Source organism: Carcharodon carcharias, chromosome 1 (assembly GCF_017639515.1).
Source record: "Carcharodon carcharias isolate sCarCar2 chromosome 1, sCarCar2.pri, whole genome shotgun sequence".
Taxonomy (NCBI): Eukaryota; Metazoa; Chordata; class Chondrichthyes; order Lamniformes; family Lamnidae; genus Carcharodon; species Carcharodon carcharias.
The window spans coordinates 123,279,023-123,300,671 of record NC_054467.1 but is presented as its reverse complement, the minus strand read 5'-3'; the positions used below and the strand labels follow the sequence as shown (position 1 = coordinate 123,300,671).

Genomic DNA, 21,649 nt, shown 5'->3' with positions numbered 1-21,649 from the left:
TCTCCGATTGAGGTTGAGCCTAATTATTGCCAAAAGAAGGCAGAGAAGTCAGAAAATTGGACATGACTGTCACAGTCGTGACAGAATGTTTAAAAAAGGAGAGAAAGTAAAAAAGCGAAAAATTTTAGAGAAGGACCAGCATGGTTGTTTGGTGAAATAAGTGCACTAATGGGACCTCTTTCCTACCACGTGAAAGTCGAAGATCGAGTCATAAGGAGACATGGATCATAAAAGAAGAGGAGAAACAAAATATCCAGAAATGATTCCACCAGTGTTCGTGACTGAATCAACATCTCCTGTTGAAAGAATTCAACCGGGTACAGATGCATCTGAAGGGCCAACTGCACCTGAAAAGAGTCAAAGAAACAGATTTACAGGTACCTACTGAAGAACCAGATGCTTGGATGACTACAGTTAAGGAAGTCCTGGATCAAACATCAGAAGCTGTAGAGCTGAAACGTTCTACACGCATAAGGAAACCCCCAGAAAGACTGACTTTGTAAATTCTTGATCTGTGTAAATAACTTAATATTTTGGAAAAAAAAATTGAGTTTCTGAGTAAAGGGGAGGGATGTAGTAATCTGATGTGTCATATACCTTTAAGACAAATCTTGTAATGTAAGATCACATGATCTTGATGCCCAATAACAGAGTAGTCTTGAGTTCAAGTCAGAAGAGGAAAGACAGAGTTTTGAGTTGTAAGCACACAAGTGTAGCTGCTGAGTTCCTTTTGTAAATAAACAGAATGTGTTTCTTCTAAGAATGGTCTACAGATCTTTGTCTTGCTACCAACTTGGTCACCCCGAAATAAGTGTGCAACCTGGATCCTTTAGCCCCAGCAAACCAAGGGCACCGGATCCAACAGGTCCCCATCCGCCACCCTCCCGCCTGATTAAATGCTCCCGCCTCCAAACTCACTATGGAGCAGGTCACAAGATTCCGCCCTTCATTTTTATTTAGGAATTCTAATTGAATGAGACTTTTTTAATTAGGTTTCTGTTGAGTTTTGCAGCTGTTGTTTTTTTTATTCATTCATGGGATGTGGGCATTACTGGCTAGGCCACCATTTATTGCCCATTCCTAATTGCCCGTGGTGATGAGCTGCCTTCTTGAATCATTACAGTCTATGTGGTCTAGGTACACCCACGGTGCTGTTAGGGAGGGAGTCCCAGGATTTTGACCCAGTTACAGTGAACGAACGGTGATATATTTCCAAGTCAGGGTGGTGTAGTGTCTTGGAGGGGAACTTCTAGGTGGTGGTGTTCCCATGTATCTGTAGTCCTTGTCCTTCTAGTTGGTAGTGATTGTGGGTTTGGAGGGTGTTGTCTAAGGAGCCTTATATGAGCTGCTGCAGTGCACTTTGTAGATGGTACACACTGCCATCAGTTTGTCGGTGGTGGAGGGAGTGAGTGTTTGTGGATGGGGTAGCAATCAAGCGGGCTGCGTTGTCCTGGATGGTGTCAAGCTCCTTGAGTGTTGTTGGAGCTGCACTCATCCAAGCAAGTGGAGAGTATTCCATCACAGTTCTGACCTGTGCCTTGATGGTGAACAGGCTCTGGGGAGTCAGGAGGTGAGTTACATGCCGCAGGATTTCTGGCCCCTGACCTGCTCTTGTAGCCACAGTTTAATGGCTACTCCAGTTCAGTTTCTGATCAATGGTAACCCTCAGGATGTTGATAATGGGGGATTCAGCAATGGTAATGCCCTTGAATGTCGAGGGGCGATGGTTAGATTCTCTCGTGTTGGAGATGGCCATTGCTCAGCACTTGTGTGGCGCGATTGTTACTTGCCAGTTGTCAGCCCAAGCCTGGATATTGTCCAGGTCTTGCTGCATTTGGACATGGACTCATATACAGTGTCATATTTTCAAAGCTTAACAGAGTCAAAAGCAAGCTCACTGCTTTGACCCATAAACCTACCTGGACATCTATCACTTTTGTTGTGCTTTTATGCTTCAAAAGCACTCATTGCAGGCAGGATGGGAGTAGACCTTGTATGCGGAATAATTCCAGCTTTGATGTCATGATGTTTCATTTGAGTGATGACACAAAGGAAGAATATTCCCGTAATCCACTGCTTCTCATTTTTAATGCCATTGGCTGACTGCTCTCTGCCTGCCTCTGTTCAGGCGTGTTCAAATGTAGACACAGTAATGGGTTGGGGGCACTGTAGCCGCCACTAGGTGTACAAATATCATCCCTTATACCATTTTTAAGATTTTATGACCAATTAATAGAATTTTCCTTAATGAATGGTGAAACTGGATATGTCAACATTTCACAGCAACTGACATTTTATATAACTTCGACATTATATTAAATATAATTGGCAGATAAGATCCAATGGGATCCATAGTGACAATAATTAACACCTTTTGAGGTGTATTTCTAACTACTTTTATACTGTATCTCTGAAACTGTACCCCAGTGTATACAATAAGTGATGAGGTAGGAGAGAAGATGCAGTTGCCATTATGATCAGAGCTAGTGAGCAGATGCGCTTGCAAAGGAATCCGTTTATTCTGTGTCATTCCATTGATATCCACTTCATTACTTTTATGGGAATGGAAAATCTATTGGTGTGGTAGGGATAAGTGCTATCCCATTCCTTATGCAGGTGCTAAAAAGCATTTATTTTTCATTTTCCCCGACTTGCTAGTGATTTCCAACACTTAATTCTTTTCCAAAACCTGGACAGACACATCCTTTGGGCCACGCTTAAGCAAACTTTCATAACTGAAGGAACTAGAAGTGCTGCTAGCCTGAAAATACCAAAAATGATAAAGGACTTTTCAGCATCAGGTGAGCTAGAAATTACATTTAGGTGGACTTATGACTTCAGTCAACTGAAGACATCTTTAGGTTTTTACCAAATTTGTACAAAGTGATCCCCTTTCATCAGAAACTGGCCGGGAAGATTTCAACAGGTTTCTGTTTATAGTTTCATTACATGTTCTTTATAGGCAAGTTTACAATTTCTCTACACAGAACAGCAGAAACCTTTCCCCACAATTCCTTTGAAAAGTTAGCGCTGGAAACCTTTTGTTTTACGTGAGATATTGAAATTGGCAATTCTAAATTGCAATTAACTTGTAGCACAGAACGCAGGTTCTAAACTCCAGCAAAACAGTACATCACAGCAGATATATTTTTATAAGATAAATCCAATGATATTTGCACATCTATGTATTATTTTTCTCATCCTGCTTTGCTTGCTTTCTGCGTTCTTATTGAACTGTGGGAGTTTTTCTTTTGTTGGCCTTGCATTTAAATTAATTTGTATTCAGGAAAGACTGTCCATAATAAACAATCTTCTTTCTCCTATTTAAACTAGATCAATTCAGTTTGGCTTGTGGAGGGATCCTATTAAGATAAAATGGCACAATTAGATTAATTTTCTAAGTCTCATTAAATGTTCATTAACAACGTCATTTACACAGATGTCCTGTAGTCAGACAGCCACCATTCTTTATTTAGAATTCATGGAGATTTAATAGTGTGGAAACAATAAACTGTTGCAATGAAATGCATATTTATTAAAAAAAAATAATTACTGGTTACAGAGTTACAGTGAGGAACATGCTTGGCTAGAAATATACTGCAGAAGATTTATGAATCTAAAAAGTGATTGATTAAGATAAGATTTTTTTATGGGCTTGGCAGTAAATATATTCATAGGAATGATTCCAGCTAGAGGAAAAGACCATTCAGTGTATGGATGGTACCTTAGTTGAGGTTTTTAACATTCTGTGAATTTGAGAATGTGACGTGGCCAGTGCTATGATTAATCTTGTTATAAAAGTTACTAGAACATATATTTTGGTTTTTGTAGTGCGTGTAAGGCAGTTAGTGGAGGGTGGTTTTGTCATTCTATAGATTTGAACAAAGTGGACATTTAGTTTGGTCAACTCATATAAATTACTAAACTAGTTAGTGTAAACTAGTACAATATGCCCCTACTTTGGGCAAACAATTAGAAGAAAAAATATACTCTTTTTGTGCACAATATTTGCAATCTTGCATACTTGGTTTTGGAACTGCTAACTAAATATATTTAGTAGCTGCATTATGGTAGAGAAGCTCAGACAAGTGGTATTGCTACTAATAATAATTGTAATAATACTCAAAATTGCACTTGAAATATGTGGTACAAGAGCTGTTAAGGCATTTGTTCCAGTTGAATGAAGCTAACATTTGACTTTGGCAAAATTCCACCTTCTGCAAAAAATAATTACCGAGTGCAAACAGTCAACAACTTTTCCAGAATTGGATTTTTTTTTCATTTTCATAGCTGTCTAATATGCATTCTGTACTTGGACTATATTTCAATGGAAGTGGTGATTATGCACGCAAAGATTTATGATTGTTTTGTGATGCACTGTAGTCTCGAATGTGGTATCTGGGAATCCTGTCATAAGAACAATGTGTCTTTGAAACTGCTTTGTCACCAAGATCCATAGATATGAAATAAGGGAATATAGATAATATGAATTGGCAAGTGAAAAGATGTATTAAGATAATGACAATCTTTCAACAATTTAATGATGTATGAATGCCACCCTATTATAGAATCATGGCATATTGCAGCAAAGTAATAGGGCATTTGGCCCATCAAATATGATGGTGGATGAAGGAAATGGGGATGAAATTGTCTAGGAAAAAGTTAAATGCTAATGGGCCAAATGGCATATTTTCTTATAACTTCTATATATTTATGTGGCATTGTTATAAATAATGTATTCAGATTTATAAATGTGGTGTCCAGAAATTAGACAATTCAGTAAGCTATGGATACACAGGCCTGGTTTCAAGCCTTTTCCAGTTATTTTTAAATGTATGTATTGATACATCAGGTTAGACAGGCAACTCTTAAGTTTACATTGCAATAAATGTCAGTATTGACAAGTTGGGAGGATCAATAAGGATACATACTTTACAACACAATTTTGTTCAGTTTCTTCTGCTACATGTTAAGCTTACTAATATAGTTGCTATGTATGTAAACTGTTTGCGAAATGGCTGACTCTTCTGTTTTTTTAATCAACACTAAATTGTAGTTTTCAGCATTTTTGTTTGTAAATTTCCAGGCTTCATGATATTTGGCTAGTGCTTTATACTGTTCCCTAGTTTTGGCAAAGTTATGTTATGAATAACTCTCAACAATTGTAAGGAATCCAACTCTCCATGTGCTCTTCAGTTTAATATGAGTCCTCTCACTGGGAACAAAGCTATAGTATATGTGTTTGTAGTGATACAATTTACCTGTAAGTTCTGGGAATAGGTGAATGTACAGTGCTTTGACCAATGAAAAATAAAACCACTCAAAGAACATTTAGACAGTGGTTTGGGCTCTACCAAATTGCTTTACAGTCAAATAATTATTTCTGGGTTGTAGTCACTGTTGTCATGCAGGGAAATGTGGTTTTTGATGCTGGTTGAAGGCTAAATGTTGGCCAGCACACCTAGGAGAAACATCTCTGCTGTTCTTCAAAATAATGCTATGGTATTTTTTACATTCACCTTGGAGATCACAATGAGCACAGTCTCTATTGCCAAGCTGAAAAATTAAAAGAATACAAACTGAAAAAGATATTGTACACAATATGAGTGATTGAATAGAAGTTCATAAGAACATAAGAAATTGGAACAGGAGTAGACCATTCAGCCCCTTGAGCCTGCTCTACCATTCAATAAGATCATGGCTGATCATCTTGTGTTTCGATTTCCACATTCCCATCTAACCCTGATAACCTTTGATTCCCTCGACTAATGTAGATGAGAAATGTTCAACAGTCATTATTGTTAATCTTTTTGTTTACTCACTGGTGTAATTTATATCATTGCAGGAAATGTTCACTTACCTTTCTACTGAAGTAAAGAAGTTGTCTGAAGCTCATGGTGAAAGGCTTCTGGAGACATCGCATAACCCTGTATCTTTAGGTAGATCTGATTTTTTTTAAATATGTTTTTTAAAAAGGTAATTATTTGTGTGTACTTTCACCCAACTCTGTCAATTCAAAAGTTTTTTTAAACATTTTTAGAAAATAAAACCTTTGTATAACTTAACTTAAGCAAATTTAACATAACGGCTCAGAAAGCTTTATTTTGCATGATTTTAATTCAAATTAACAGATGATCTAAACCAATAAGCTTTGATTTAAGAAAAATTAAGCCTTTGGGAAGCTAAGCTAGTTATTGAGGGAGGTACTGACAGAATTTTAGGAACAGCTTTTAGCACCAGAACAAAATAAAAATATTGTGGATACTGGGAATCAGAAATAAAAACAGAAAATGCTGGTGAATGGTGAGCAGTTTGGGCAGCATCTGTGGAGAGATGAACAGAATTAATGTTTCATGTCGATAATTTTTCAGTGGAACCTTCCTCCTTAGGCAGTGCCTCAGGATCGGGGATCAATTTCTTCCATTCCATTTGATGGGTTCTGAAATGGCTGGCATCTCTCATGTGTGATCTGCAGACTCTGCCACATGTCGGGCAGGTGGCGCTTGAAGGGTTGGATAGGTGGGTTATTTAGTGGTTTGTGCACTCCCTCCAGTGCCTTGACCTTGCCTTTGCATGTTCCCAACCAAGTCTCTCGATGTGTTCAGTGCCTTCACGAATGAACTTCTCCATTTTGTTCGGTCACAAGCCAGGATCTCCCATAAGTCAGCAGATATGTTTGACTTCATCAGGGATGCTTTGAGGACATCCCTAAAGGGTTTCTGCTGTACTTCTGGGACTCTCCTGTTACAACCGAGCTCAGAGCAGAATAACTACTTTGGGAGTCTGGCATACGAACGGCATATCCTGCCCAGCAGAGCTGGTTTTGAGTGATTAGCTCCTCAATGCTGGGCAAGTTGGCTTGGGAGAGGACACTGCTGTTAGACCGCCTTTCTTGCCACCAGATTTAGAGGATTTTGTGAAGGCGCTGGTAGTAGTACTTCTCCAGTGCTTTGAGATGCCTGCTGTAGGTTGTCCAAGCCACTGAAGCATATAGGAGTGCAGGGATTACTGCTGCCCGGTAAACCATGACCTTAGTCTTGGGTTTGAAACCTGAGAATCAGCAGAACGAGTCTGATCTGCTGAGTGTTTTTCAGCATTTTCTGTTTTTCTTTCAGCACTAGAGGTCAGTAAAACACAGCAGTTAGTATTTTCACATATTTTCATGCAGCCTTGATTAGAAAAGGAAAGACTTGCATTTACATAGTGCTTTTCTTGGCCACCAGACTGGCTAAAAACCTAGTCCCAAGAACCTAGCTCAGCAGATGCTTCACTCTGTCATTGGCCTTCATTCATTTATTCATTGTGATTCTTACAAGATAATTGCAATGCAGTTGAAGGATTTGGGCAACAGTTATGAATGTTGCCTGAACCCCAAGGCTTCATCTATACCTTAAATCAATGAGGCATTATCAGTGATAAATATAATATTAGTGAACTTGTTTTGAACCTGATGTTCTTCGTGTTGTGATGCAGCCCAGTCATTCAACATAAAGACTTAAATTCCTGCTTTTGAAGGTTAAAGCGGTGCTAATGTAAAGCAGGAAAATGCTATTATTGGGTATATTGGATCATGTGACTGGATCTGCCGCTTTTTAACAGTATGTTGCATGAAAATTTGTTTTTTGAACCCATTTTCTCCTTGGTCATTTTAATAAGAAGGTGGGAGCCACACCACAGGGAGCAGGCATTTTAGCTGGCTCTTGTCCCTTTTTAAGTAACTCTTTCAGCTCCAGATTTTCCAATTCTAAATATTGATCACTAAATTTGTTTGAAGAGTTATGATGCCATCATGCCAGTAAAACATGTCCATGTTTGGTGAAGATGTTGCCTCAATGGAGCTGTGAGCAGAAAATATTTTCAATTTTTGAACATTGTCTAACTGGTATGATCAGAATTAACATGATGAGCTGTGAGATTTTGGTCTGTTCCTCACTCGTGATGCTCACTATAATTCACTTTTTTTTTCAGTTTTAGTATGTAGTTGGCATCCCACCACTCCTCACAAAATATCCTTGCATTTCCATCTGTTACCAAGAGTATTGATGGTGAAGTGGATGTTGCTGGTCTAATGTTCCTTTTTATAGTAGACACTTGAGATGCTTTGCAGCTGCTAGTCCTTCATTGATTTTTATTATTTCAAGTATTCATTTCTAGAAACTGATTTAATTTTTTTTCCAAACACAGCAATAATAGAACAAAAGCTCCATCTATGTTGTTTTCGCTTTAGGTTGTATAAACATTATCCCAAAGTAATTATAGTTTTATGATATCAAGATACCAGTTTAATTGCCATATAAACATTCATTGTAGCATAATATTGCAGTACATAGTTTTTGTATTTATAACTTAACCATGATTAGTTCTCTCAATTTAATTTAATGACTAATTTGATTAACCCTCTTGAATACTGAGTGGCATTTGTTATTCTTAACTGGTGCGCTTGCATTGTGCCAACTAACTTTAGATTGGGAAAATTATGAGAGGTGCGTGCTGACAACGCTAAGGCTGGAATTAAATGTCCCCCCGCCGCCCCCTCCCCGGGTGCTTTTGGCAAGGGGGCATTTAATGAGGTGGGAGCGTGATGGGTCGAGACCCGCCATCTTCCTGCCTCTGTCCAGATTAAGTCCAGGGTGGGATAGCTTGTGGACAGCCTTCCCGCACTCCCGCCATTGAGGCTCTTAATTGAGCAATTAATGCTTATTTAAGGACCTCATCCAGGTGCCGCTGTTATTCACTCAATCGTGGGCTGGGCACTTGCTATGCCAGAAGCTCAAAAGGCAAACAATGTCGGGGCTGCTTGTGGACTTCTTCGGTGGGTGTGGGGGTGGGGGCGGTGGGGGGTAGAATCCCTCATTGTCAGGCACTCGGTGGCTGATTGAGTGTCCCAGTATTGGGAAGGTGGGGGCTGTTGAGAGCCACGCTCCTGATCATTCTTTCAAACTGCCTCCTCCTCCCTGTGAATCTGACGCCATGACTCTCATCCCGCCATCACTCACCTGTGGACTGGACCCCGGGGGTGCATAATCAGCAGCAGTCACCGCCTTCCTGGTAGCGCTGCTGAGCAATGCACAGCTGCCAGCTTCTGACTGGCAGCTCTTGGAGACAAGATTTCGGCCTCCAGGGTCCTTGATCCTTGAAGGCCCTTCACTGTCCAGCTAAGTGCCTGACTGGCATTCTTGCCAGGGCTCTTGTTGGCTATGCAGCCAGTCGGTGAGACTCCCGTCACCTATGCTAAATACCGCTCTAAGCTACCTTTTTTTTATTCATTCACGGGATGTGGGCTTCATGAGCAAGGCCAGCATTTATTGCTCATCCCTAGTTGCCCTTGAGAAGGTGGTGGTGAGCTGCCTTCTTGAATCGCTGCAGTCCATGTGGTGTAGGTACACACATAATGCTGTTAGGAAGGGAATTCTAGGATTTTGACCCAGCGACAGGGAAGGAACGGTGATATATTTCCAAGTCAGGATGGTGAGTGACTTCGAGGGGAACTTCCAGGTGGTGGTGTTCCCAGCTAACTGCTGCCCTTGTCCTTCTAGGGTAGCGGTTCTGGTTTTGGAAGGTGCTGTCTAAGGAGCCTTGGTGAATTCCTGCAGTGTATTTGTAGATGGTACACACTGCTGCTACTGTGCGTCAATGGTGGAGGGAATGAATGTTTGTGGATGTGGTACCAATCAAGTGGGCTGCTTTGTCCTGGATGGTGTCCAACTTCTTCAGTGTAGGAGCTGCACTCATCCAGGCAGGTGGGGAGTATTCCATCACGCTCCTGACTTGTGTCTCTATATGGTGGACAGGCTTTGGGGAGTCAGGAGATGAGTTACTCGTCGCACGATTCCTAAGCTCGGACCGACTCTTGTGGCCAAAGTATTTATATGGCTAGTCTAGATCAGTTTCTGGTCAATGGTAACCCCCCAGGATGTTGATATTGGGAATTCAGTGACGGTAATGCCATTGACTATCAAAGAGTGATGGTTGGATCCTCTCTTGTTGGAAATGGTCATTGCCTGACACTTCTGTGGCACGAATGTTACTTACCACTTGTCAGCCTAAGCCTGGATATTGTCCAGGTCTTGCTGCATTTGGATATGGACATCTTCAGTATCTGAGGAGTTGCGAATGGTGCTGAACATTGTGCAATCATCAGTGAACATCCCCACTTCTGACCTTATAATGGAAGGAAGGTCATTGATGAAGCAACTGAAGATGGTTAGGCTGAGGACATAACCCTGAGGGACTCCTGCAGTGATGTCCTGGAGCTGACTTGATTGACCTCCAACATCCAGAACTATCTTTCTTTGTGCTAGGTATGACTCCAACCAGTGGAGAGTTTTCCCCCTGATTCCCATTGACTCCAGTCGTGCTAAGGCTCCTTGATGCCACACTTGGTCAGATGCTACCTTGGTCACTCTCACCTCACCTTGGGAGTTTAGCTCTTTTGTCCATGTTTGAACTAAGGTGGTAATGAGCTCAGGAGCTGAGTGGCCCTCGCAGAACACAAACTGGGCATAAATGAGCAGGTTATTGTTAAGCAAGTACAACTTGATAGCACTGTTGATGCCCCCTTCCATTACTTTACTGATAAAGGAGAGTAGACTGATGGGGTGGTAATTGGCCAGGTTGAATTTGCCCTGCTTTTTGTGTACAGGACATACCTGGGCAATTTTCCACATAGATGGGTAGATGCCAGTGTTGTAGCTGTACTGGAACTTGGCTAGGGGCGCGACAAACTCTGGAGCACAAGCCTTCAGTACTATTGCAGGAATATTGTCAAGGCCCATAGCCTTTGCAGTATCCAGTGCCTTCAGCCATTTCTTGATGCCACGTGGAGTAAATTGAATTGGCTGAAGACTGGCATCTGTGATGCTGGGGACCTCCAGAGGAGGCAGAGATGGATCATCCACTCGGCACTTCTGGCTGAAAATTGTAGCAAATGCTTCAGCCTTATCTTTTGCACTGATGTGCTGGGCTCCTCCATCATTGAGGATGGGGATATTTATGGAGTCTCCTCCTCCAGTGAGTTGTTTAATTGTCCACCGCCATTCATGACTGGATGTGGCGGGAGTACAGAGCTTAGATCTGATCAGTTGGTTGTTGGATCGCTTCACACTGTCTATCACTTGCTGCTTATGCTGTTTGGCACGCAAGTAGTACTGTGTTGATATAGCTTCATCAGATTGACACCTCATTTTTAGGTATGCTTGCTGCTGCTCCTGGCATGCCCTCCTGCACTCTTCATTGCACCAGAGTTGACCCCCTGGCTTGATGGTAATGGTAGAGTGGGGGATATGTTGAGCCATGAAGTTACAGATCATGTTCTACTACAATTCTGCTGCTGCTGATGGCCCACAGTGCCTCATGTTTGCTCAGTCTTGAGTTGCTAGACCATTTAGCATGGTGGTAGTGCCACATGACACAGTGGAGGGTATCCTCAATGTGAAGGCTGTGCGGTGGTCACTCCCACCGATACTGTCATGGACAGATGCATTTGCGGCAGGCAGGTTGGTGAGGATGAGGCCAAATGTGTTTTAAAAGCAAAAAACTGAGGATGCTGGAAATCCAAAACAAAAACAGAAACAGAAATACCTGGAAAAACTCAGCAGGTCTGGCAGCATCGGCAGAGGAGAGCACAGTTGACATTTTGAGTCCTCATGACCCTTCTACAGAACTAAGTAAAAATAGGAAAGGGGTAAAATATAAGCTGGTTTAAAGGGGGTTGGGGGCAGGGGTTGTTGGGACAAGCAGCCAGTGATAGGTGGAGATAACCAAAAGCTGTCACAGACAAAAGAACAAAGAGGTGTTGAAGGTGGTGATATTATCTAAACGAATGTGCTAATTAAGAGTAGAAGACAGGACAGATAAGGTACAGATAGCTCTATGGGGGTGGGGAAAGACTAAAAGGTAGAAATAAACAATGGGTGGAAATACATTTAAAAATAATGGAAATAGGTGGGAAAAGAAAAATTTATATAAATTATTGGAAAAAACAAAAAGGATGGGGAAGAAACGGGAAGAGGGTGGGGATGGAGGAGAGAGTTCAAGATCTAAAATTGTTGAACCCAATATTCAGTCCGGAAGGCTGTAAAGTGTCTGTCGGAAGATGAGGTGCTGTTCCTCCAGTTTGCGTTGAGCTTCACTGGAACATTGCAGCAGGCCAAGCACAGACATGTGGGCAAGAGAGCAGGGTGGAGTGTTGAAATGGCAAGTGACAGGTAGGTCTGGGTAATGCTTGCGGACACACCGAAGGTGTTCTGCAAAGCAGTCACCCAGTCTGCGTTTGGTCTCTCCAATGTAGAGGAAACCGCATTGGGAGCAACGAATGCAGTAGACTAAATTGAGAGAAGTGCAAGTGAAAAGCTGCTTCACTTGAAAGGAGTGTTTGGGCCCTTTGACAGTGAGGAGAGAGGAAGTGAAGGGGCATCTTCTGCAGTCGCATGGGAAGGTGCCGTGGGAGGGGGTTGAGGAGTAGGGGTTGATGGAGGAGTGGACCAGGGTGTCATGGAGGGAATGATCCCTACGGAATGCCACCAAGGGGGGTGAAGGGAAGTTGTGTTTGGTGGTGATATCATGCTGGAGTTGGTGGAAATGGCGGAGGATGATCCTTTGAATGCGGAGGCTGGTGGGGTGATAAGTGAGGACAAGGGGGACCCAATCATGTTTCTGGGAGGGTATATGTTTTTCCCTTTTCCCTTGTTGGTTCCCTCACCACCTGCTGCAGACCCAGTCTAGCAGCTATGTTATTTAGGACTCGGTCAGTAGTGGTGCTACCGAGCTACTCTTGGTGATGGACATTGAAGTCCCCCACCCAGAGGACATTCTGTGCCCTTTCCACCATCAGTGCTTCCTGCAAGTAATGTTCAACATGGAGGAGCACTGATTCATCAGCTGAGGGAGAGCAGTATGTGGTAATCAGCAGGAGTTTTCCTTGCCCATTTTTGACCTGATGCCATGAGACTTCATAGGGTCCAGAGTCGATGTTGAGGATTTCCAGGGCAACTCTCTTCTGACTGTATATCACTGTACCGCCACTTCTGCTGGGTCTGGGACAGGACATACCCAGGGATGATGATGGTAGAGTTTGGGACATTATCTGTAAGATATGATTGCGTGAGGATGACTATGTCAGGCTGTTGCTTGACTAGCCTGTGAGACAGCTCTCCCATTTTAGCACTAGACCCCAGATGTTAGTAAGGAAGACTTTGCAGGGTCAACAGGGCTGCGGTTGCCGTTGTGGTTTCTGATGCCTAGGTCAATGCCGGGTGGTCCGTCTGGTTTCATTCCTTTTTTGTGACTTTGTTACAACTGAGTGCCATTTCAGAAGGCATTTAAAAGTCACCCACATTGCTGTGGGTCTGGAGTCACATGTAGGCCCGACCAGGTAAGGATAGCAGATTTCCTTCCCTGAAGGACATTAGTGAACCAGATGGGTTTTTACAAAAATCGACCATGGTTTCATGGTTATCATTAGACTTTTAATTCCCGGTTTTTATTACACCATCTGCTGTGGTGGGATTCGAATCCTGGTCCCCAGAGCATTACCCTGGGTCTCTGGATTATTAGTTCAGTGACAATACCACTACGCCATCGCCTCCCCTCAATCTACAAATCACTCGTAGATATGGGGAAGGTAGAGCTTTGCACACTCATGACAGAGACATATTTAATGTTTGCTAAGAGGTGACTCCAAAGACACTTGCCTAAAAAACAACAGTCACTGCACATTATTGTTTGAATCATTGTACAAAGCATTTTCAATGAAATAACCCACTATATAAACACAAATGTTACTGTAAAGGGACTTTAAAACAAAAATTTAAAAGAAAGAGTTCTTGCTGCTCATAGTTATGCACAAATGGCATGAGTAATCTTTTCAAAATTTGAGTTCTGATGAAAGATCATGACCTGAAAGTTAACTCTGTTTCTCTTTCCGTGGATGCCGTCAGACCTGCTGTGTATTTCCAACATTTTATGTGTTTATTTCATATCATACCTGGCCCCTTCTGGCACAGCACATAAACAGAGGTCCTGGGCTGTTGTGTGAGCAGACTCCAGGGTTACTTTATGGACTGTTGGTTCGGCCTTCTAAGGACTGGTATGAAGAGGACATGCTCCACTCATTTGCATCTGAAAATTGCCACTGGGGTCACAGAAACAATTTGCATATTTAAGCAACATCCATAAGACGTAGGAGCAGAAGTAGGCCAATAGGCCCATCAAGTCTTCTCCGCCATTCAATGAGATCATGGCTGACCTGATAATCCTCAACTCCACTTTCCTGCCTTTTCCCCATAACTCTCGATTCCCTTACTGATTAAAAATCTGTCTATCTCAGCCTTGAATGTACTTAACCACCCAGCCTCCACAGTAAAGAATTCCACAGATCACTACACTCTGAGAGAAGAAATTCTTCCTCATCTCTGACTTAAATGGGTGAACCCTTACCCTGAGATTATGCCCTTTGGTCCTAGACTCTCCCACAAGGGGAAACAACCACTCAGCATCTACCCTGTCAAGACCCCTAAGAATCTTCTATGTTTCAATAAGGTCACCTCTCATTCTTCTAAACTCCAATGAGTGCAGACCCAACCTACTCAACCTTTCCTCAAAAGGAAATCCCTCCATACCCGGATCAACCTGTTCACAGTATTCTAGGTGTGGTCTAACTAGTGCCTTGTATAGTTTTAGCAAGGCTTCCCTATTTTTATAAAAACAAAAAAACTGCGGATGCTGGAAATCCAAAACAAAAACAGAATTACCTGGAAAAACTCAGCAGGTCTGGCAGCATCGGCGGAGAAGAAAAGAGTTGACGTTTCGAGTCCTCATGACCCTTCGACAGAGTTCTGTCGAAGGGTCATGAGGACTCGAAACGTCAACTCTTTTCTTCTCCGCCGATGCTGCCAGACCTGCTGAGTTTTTCCAGGTAATTCTGTTTTTGTTCCCTATTTTTATACTCGGTTTACTTTGAAATAAAGGTCTATGTTCCATTTGCCTGCCCTTTTACTTGCTGAACTTGTATGCTAGCTTTTTGTGACTCAATGCCACCACCTAGAAGTTCCCCTCCATGTCACTCACCATCCTGACTTGGAAGTATATTGCCGTTCCTTCACTGTTGTTGGGTCAAAATCCTGGAACTTCCGTCCTAACAGCACTGTGGGTGTACCTACACCACATGGACCTCAGCAGTTCAAGAAGGCAGCTCACCATCACCTTCTCAAGGGCAAGTAGGGATGGGCAATAAATGCTGGCCCAGCCAGCGAAGTCCACATCTCGTGTATGAATTTTTTAAAAATGCACGAAAACCTCCAAATCCCTTTCTGCAGTCTTTCTCCATTTAAATAATATTCAGCTCCTCTATTCTTACGGTCAAAGTGCAAATCTTCACATTTTCCCACATTATATTCCACCTGCCAAGTTTTTGCCCAATCACTTAACCTGTCCACATCCTCCTGTAGATTCTTTGTGTCATCCTCACCTCTTGCTTTCCCACCTATTTCTGTGTCATCAACAAACTTGGTGATAGTGCATTCATTTCCATCATCCAAATCATTAAAATATATTGTAAATAGTTGCGGCCCCTGCACTGATCCCTGTGGCACTCCACTAGTCACAGATTGCCATCCTGAAAATGTCCCCCATGATCCCAACTCTGTCTTCTATTAGTTAGCCAACCCTCTATACATACTAATATACTACCTCCAACACCATAGGGTCTTATCTTATTAAGTAGCCTTATGTGCGGTCCCTTATCGAATGCCTTTTGGAAATCCAAATATATTACATCTACTGGTTCCCCTTTATCTATCTTGCTTGTTACCTCTTCAAAGAATTCAAAAAAATTTGCCGGGCGTGATTTTCCCTTCATAAAGCCATGCTGACTCTGCTTGGTTATATCATGTATTTCTAAATGCTCTGCTATTACATCCTTTGTAATAGACTCTAATATTTTCCCAATGACAGATGTTAAATTAACTAGCCTATAGTTACCTTTTTTTTGTCTCCCTCCCTTTTTGAATAAGGGTGTTACATTGGCAGTTTTCCAATCCTCTGGGACTTTTCCAGAATCTAAGGATAATTGGAAGATTACTACCAGTGCATCCACTATCTGTGTAGTTACTTCCTTTAATATCCTAGGATGCAACCCATCAAGCCCAGGGGATTTATTGGTCTTTAGCCCCATTAGTTTCCCTAGCACCTGGAAGTTACCCTCTAAATCACTCACCATCCTGACTTGGAAATATATTGCAGTTCCTTCACTTTCGCTGGGTCAAAATCTTGGAACTCCCTTTTTAACAGCAGTGTGGGTGTACCTACACCACATGGACTACAGCGGTTCAGGAACGCAGCTCATCACCACCTTCTCAAGGGCAACCAGGGATGGGCAATAAATTCTAGTCCAGCCAGTGAAGCCCACATCCTGTGAATGGGAAAAAAACTTTTTCTCTCATGATAGCTATTGTATTTATTTCCTCAACCAACCCCCGCCCCCCCCCCACCCCCTTTTGCCTTTTGACTATTTAGTATTTTTGGAATGTTATTAGTGTCTTCTACCATGAAAACTGGTGCAAAGTATTCATTCAACTCCTCTGCCATTTCCTTGTTCCCCATTATTATTTCCCCAGCCGCATTCTTTAAGGGGCCTACGTTCACTTTGGCCTCTCTCTTTTTATACATTTAAAGAAGCTCTTGTTCATTTTTATATTACTTGCTAGTTTACCCTCAAAGTTTATTTTCTCTCTCTTTATAACTTTTTTTGGTCATCTTCTATTGGTTTTTAAAACTTTCCCAATCTGCTGGTTTACCACTAATATTTGCCATGTTGTATGTTTTTTTTTTCAATTTGATACTGTCCTTAACTTCCTTGGTTAACCAGGGTTGGTTTATCCCCTTCCTAGAATCCTCCTTCCTCACTGGGATTTATCTATGTTGTGAGTTATGAATTATTTTCTTAGAGATCTGCCAGTGTGCATTAACCGTCTTTTCTGCTAAACCCCCTTCCCAGTACACTCCCGCCAACTCTGCCCTCATTCCATTGTAATTACCCTTATTTAAATTTAGCACAATTGTTTCTGTCCCAAGTTTCTCACTCTCAAACTAAATGTTAAATTCTACAATGTTATAGGCATTGTTTCCTTGGGGATCTTTTATTCTGAAATAATTTATTAAACCTGTCTCATTACACATTACCAGATCTAAAATAGCCTGATCCCTCATTGGGTCCACAACATATTGTTCAAGGAAACTGTCCCGAATACACCTCTGCTGATTTGATTTTCCCAATCTACATGAAGATTAAATTCACCAGCTGGTCCCAGCACAGTTCAAGTGAACCCGTCCCATCGTAACAGCTCCCTTTTACTCCACTGGTGCCAGTGTCCAATGACCTGAACTCCATTCCTCCCGCACCAGTCTTTGAGCCATGCATTTAACCCCTTGACTTTATTTACCCTATGCCAGTTTGCCCGTGGCTCAGATAGTAATCCCGAAATTATTATCTCGGGGGTTCTGCTTTTTAATTTAGCTCTCAACTGTTCAAATTCTTTCAGCAGAACATTATTTCGAGTCCCATCTAATTCAGATATAAAAGCTGCTCACCCATTTACTGGCCTGCTTGAAAATTGCATCAGTGAGGCAGCCAATGTGCCTCTTCCACCCCCATCTTCATTCACTTATTTTTCAGGCGGGTAATAAGCGAGCAGTAGTTAAAAATCATTGTTGCACATATCATGATTGGGTCACTGATTTTCAATTAACTAAGTCAGAAGATTTCCTAATTTCTTTATCAGACATATTCCTTGGAGCCAAGGTACTGTTTCTTGTTGCACTGTAACCAACAGGTCCATGAGAGTGCTCTTCAATGACACTCTTTCTCACTTATTATTTGATTTCACCAATTGTTTGGAGAAAATTGCGTTACTTTCATTCAGTCCCTCCCAGAGGCTGTGATTGAAAGCTCAACGTGTGCAGGACATTGATTGTCAGTTTAAGCCCACTCTCTGTTCTTTTGTAGCATATTTTTTAACCTGTATGTTTTGTATTGAAACACAAATTGTCTGCTTTATGTGTATCTCCTACTATGCAACCACCTCATATTGTTCCGTGCTTTTCCACTTATTTCAGCAATGTCCTTGAAAAGATTTCATGAGCACAATGATAAGGCTGTCACTCAGCTTGGATCTATGCTTTTCACCAGACTGGTATCTGGAGCCAGGTGAGTTGCTGAGTAATTGGCACCCTTAATGCACTTATTGATTGACTTGTGCTTTGTCTTCTTTTTCATATAAGGATCATGAATGCCTGTATGGGGTATGTGAGCTGCATACACTGAGGCTTGTCATTTTAAAAACCCTCCTCTCCTTCCCAAATGCAGAAGGCTTTTAAAAAAATTATTCTACATTCTTTTGTGCTTCATTGCTATATCATTTAAATTTTGAATTTAATTACTTATGCTTTTGGAGTCAGTCTGCAGTGCAGCTTTTTTTCAGTCAAACAAAACATGTATGTTTGCTTGGGCCAGATCCACATTGTTTCTCTCTCTTGTCTCAGAGTTGTTCCTGTCGGCTCAGAACAAATTATAAATGGATACGCTTTCCAAGGATTTATGTCACACACGAATTGCTATCCATGCCCTTATCTGAATGCTGCATCATCTATTGGAATTAAAAAACAAGATGTGGACCTTTTTATTAAGAAACTGGACAAGTGTCTCAAGACCTTACTGAAAGAGAAAGGAATTGCAGGAACTGAAATGGAAATGTTGGCAAAATGTGAAGGTGTTGTTACAGCTGATTTGTCAGAAAGTGTCAAAATGGACTAAAGGTCATGACAGATGTGGTAAATCACCCTTTCTGACACCCCTTAAATTGGGCAAGCTCGCTCAATTCAGAGGTGACTAGCAGAAGTGCATGACAAATATGTTGAAAACTTTCATTATTCTCACTTTTTTTCTTTTAGTTTTCTTTGTAAGGATGATTGTTGATCATCTGGATACTTTTAAAAGGGAATTATGTTATGACTCTGAGGCACATCTGAGGAGCTAATGTCATGATTATTTTCATGAGAATGATGAAAACAATAATTTGACCATCTACAATTAAGCAACAGTTGCAAATGGGGTACATTAGCCTACAATATATATTTTGAATGCAGATGGAGTTTAGATTGGGTTTATTAAAAATAAAAATGTGGCTTAGGAAAATAATTGAAAATATTTGAATTTGCTCTTGCACTGCAAGATTGTTTTATAACTGTTTTGTCCTAAGCATTTTTGATGGTGTGTATTGCATTTGACATTGCACTGTTTTCTTTGTTAATTATTAGCTGTCACAATAAATGTGTGTAAAAGTAAAACTTGTAAATATGAATAACACTTGTACAGTGGTACGTGGGAATTACCCATTTTTCTCCTTTTTAAGGTGAGGGTTGGAGGTTATGTACAATGCATTGCCTTGTATCTGAGGGTTTACTTGGTAGCCCAGCATGACCTTAAGAAACCACTTTTCTCCTTTGCACTAGGTAGTATAGGGCCTCCGCTCTTCAGATGCTTGTCAAATCAAATCCACTATAAATACATGGAAAAAAGCCAGATATCATTTCACTTGAGACCCTTAACAGGCAATACGGACAGAGTTAATATCTTCAAAGTAAGTTACCATTCCGCAACTGGATTATAGACCAGAGACTTGAGCCTACTTGGGGCTCAACTGCACACAGGCTAAGTTGCTGATTTTTAGCCTACAGCATAGATGTCTTTTGTAGTTTTTTTTAAAAAAAGCTTAAAATATTTTTTTTTAATTCTAATTGCGTTGCAGAAACCCAGTTAGTCTGAAAAGATCTTCACTGTTTGGACAAAAAAAAATGATGAAAGTAGTTAAGTAGATGGTTACTCTATATATTGCATACATGTTCAAAGCCCCAAAAGAAAAATAACACTATAACTAATAAAGTAGTTGAGTGAAATTATAGGAACAAAGCCTCAGCTACAATTGAAGCTTTGCCAAGGCCTATCACTTCATTACATATGAACATGTATGTACATATGAACAACATGTACATTGTAATACGAAAAGGGATAGCTAAGAAATCTAGAGCAAAATGGAAAGATTAATTGAGAACTTACCTGTTCGATGTTTGATCTTGATAATATGAGATCCTGTTCGCTCATACACAACCAGTCTTAAAAGTGAGGGCAGAGTTTATGAACTCTCAGTGCCAACTACTGAAATTCCCTTTTGTACTTGGCGTGAAGAGTGGCACATGTAATCAGTAACGAGATGTATTTGAAAACATATAGACCTGGAATGTAGTTCAATGCAATTCCATGTCAACATAAAATTGTATGAAAAGTCTTGGGAGGGGATAGAGGGCACATAGAAAGTACTACCATTTTAAAATGGACACTTTCGATGTCGGTGTACAATTCCTCACCTAGGACTGATTTATGGCCTCTAAGGAGATCTCAAAGATGCATGCTACACTGTACAAGACAACATAGAAAATAACTAAAGTTCAGATGGAAAGGGATACTATGGCAATTTAAAGCATCAACAAATGGGCTGAACTTAGGACTTTGTGTTCACAAATTTGTTGAAACCATCATTTGCAGCTATGAAGTCATCCTTGTGGTGGCATATATAGCTGATATGTTACTTGTTGCCAAAACAAAGCAGTGTGGCATCAAAATCCCCTTCAATTGGGAAATTTATGGAACATAATTTCAAACTCATAGACATGTTTTGACCTCATGATTGGAACCATAAATTTCAAAAAGATAAGCTGCAGTCAGCAGTATAGGGCTGGGCAGCAAGGGGTTAATTCAGACATTTAGTGAAAACACTGACTCTTCAAAAGGGTTTGGACTTTGACTAACGCAATCAAGGAGTCTGATTACCCAATACAATGGCACAAAGGACATATTATCAACACAATACACTCAAGGAATTATTCAACCACCACAGACAATCATACTGGAAGTAGAGTTATTCTAACCCTCATTAACTTTGGAGCCAGGTGCTGTTACTGTGCCACCTCAAACAGCAGGAGAATTGCTCATACACTGAGAACTGATAATATTCGTCTGGATACGTCTTTTGTTGAAAACCCTGTATTGTTTCAACCATCAGGAGCTGATGACATTTGTCTGGACTTTGCGTGGAATCAACTAAATGGACATTGAAACAACAGGAAATATGTTTTGTCATGTCTGAGTTAAATTATTATAAATGAAGAGCAGATCTAAGGTTTTGGGCTGCACTTGGAAGAGTGTTCGAGTTTTGTCACCTTGACTCAGGTCTACAGTCAACGCCAGACAGACCAGCTATATTGAGGATTGCAAGTTTCAGCCAAATCGTAGTGATATTGGTCTGAGGGTTTTGTAAAGGTTTGGGGCAAAAACTTGCAGAATGATTTTCCCCTCGGCGATTTGGGGGTGGGGCCTGCTCACCAAGGGGAAAATGACACGGGATGACGTTGGGAGGAACCCCCGACGTCATCCCGGTCCATTTAAATCTTCAGGAAGGCGGGCGGACAGCGAAATCAGCTGTCTGCCTGCCGACCTGTCAATGGCCAATTAAGGCCATTGACAGCCTAATTAACCTTGTTAAAGACCCTGCCCGTCCAAGCTTAAGGCTGGCGGGCAGGCCAGGAGCCCCAATGGGCT

The 21,649-nt window shown here is 41.3% G+C and overlaps 1 protein-coding gene across 8 annotated transcripts in view; it reads left to right on the top strand.

The window, feature by feature from the left end:
• The window catches only part of sepsecs (Sep (O-phosphoserine) tRNA:Sec (selenocysteine) tRNA synthase), a 102,417-nt gene extending 83,076 nt beyond the window's left edge, over window positions 1–19,341 (top strand). For all 8 annotated transcript variants that reach the window (XM_041198555.1, XM_041198527.1, XM_041198564.1 and 5 more), the window contains 3 exons: window positions 5,846–5,939; window positions 18,112–18,202; window positions 18,538–19,341. In XM_041198555.1, coding sequence (XP_041054489.1) covers window positions 5,846–5,939; window positions 18,112–18,202; window positions 18,538–18,808 — 456 coding nt within the window. In that variant the 3' untranslated portion in view covers window positions 18,809–19,341. The remainder of the gene's footprint in view (window positions 1–5,845; window positions 5,940–18,111; window positions 18,203–18,537) is intronic.
• The last annotated feature ends 2,308 nt before the right edge of the window (window positions 19,342–21,649 follow it).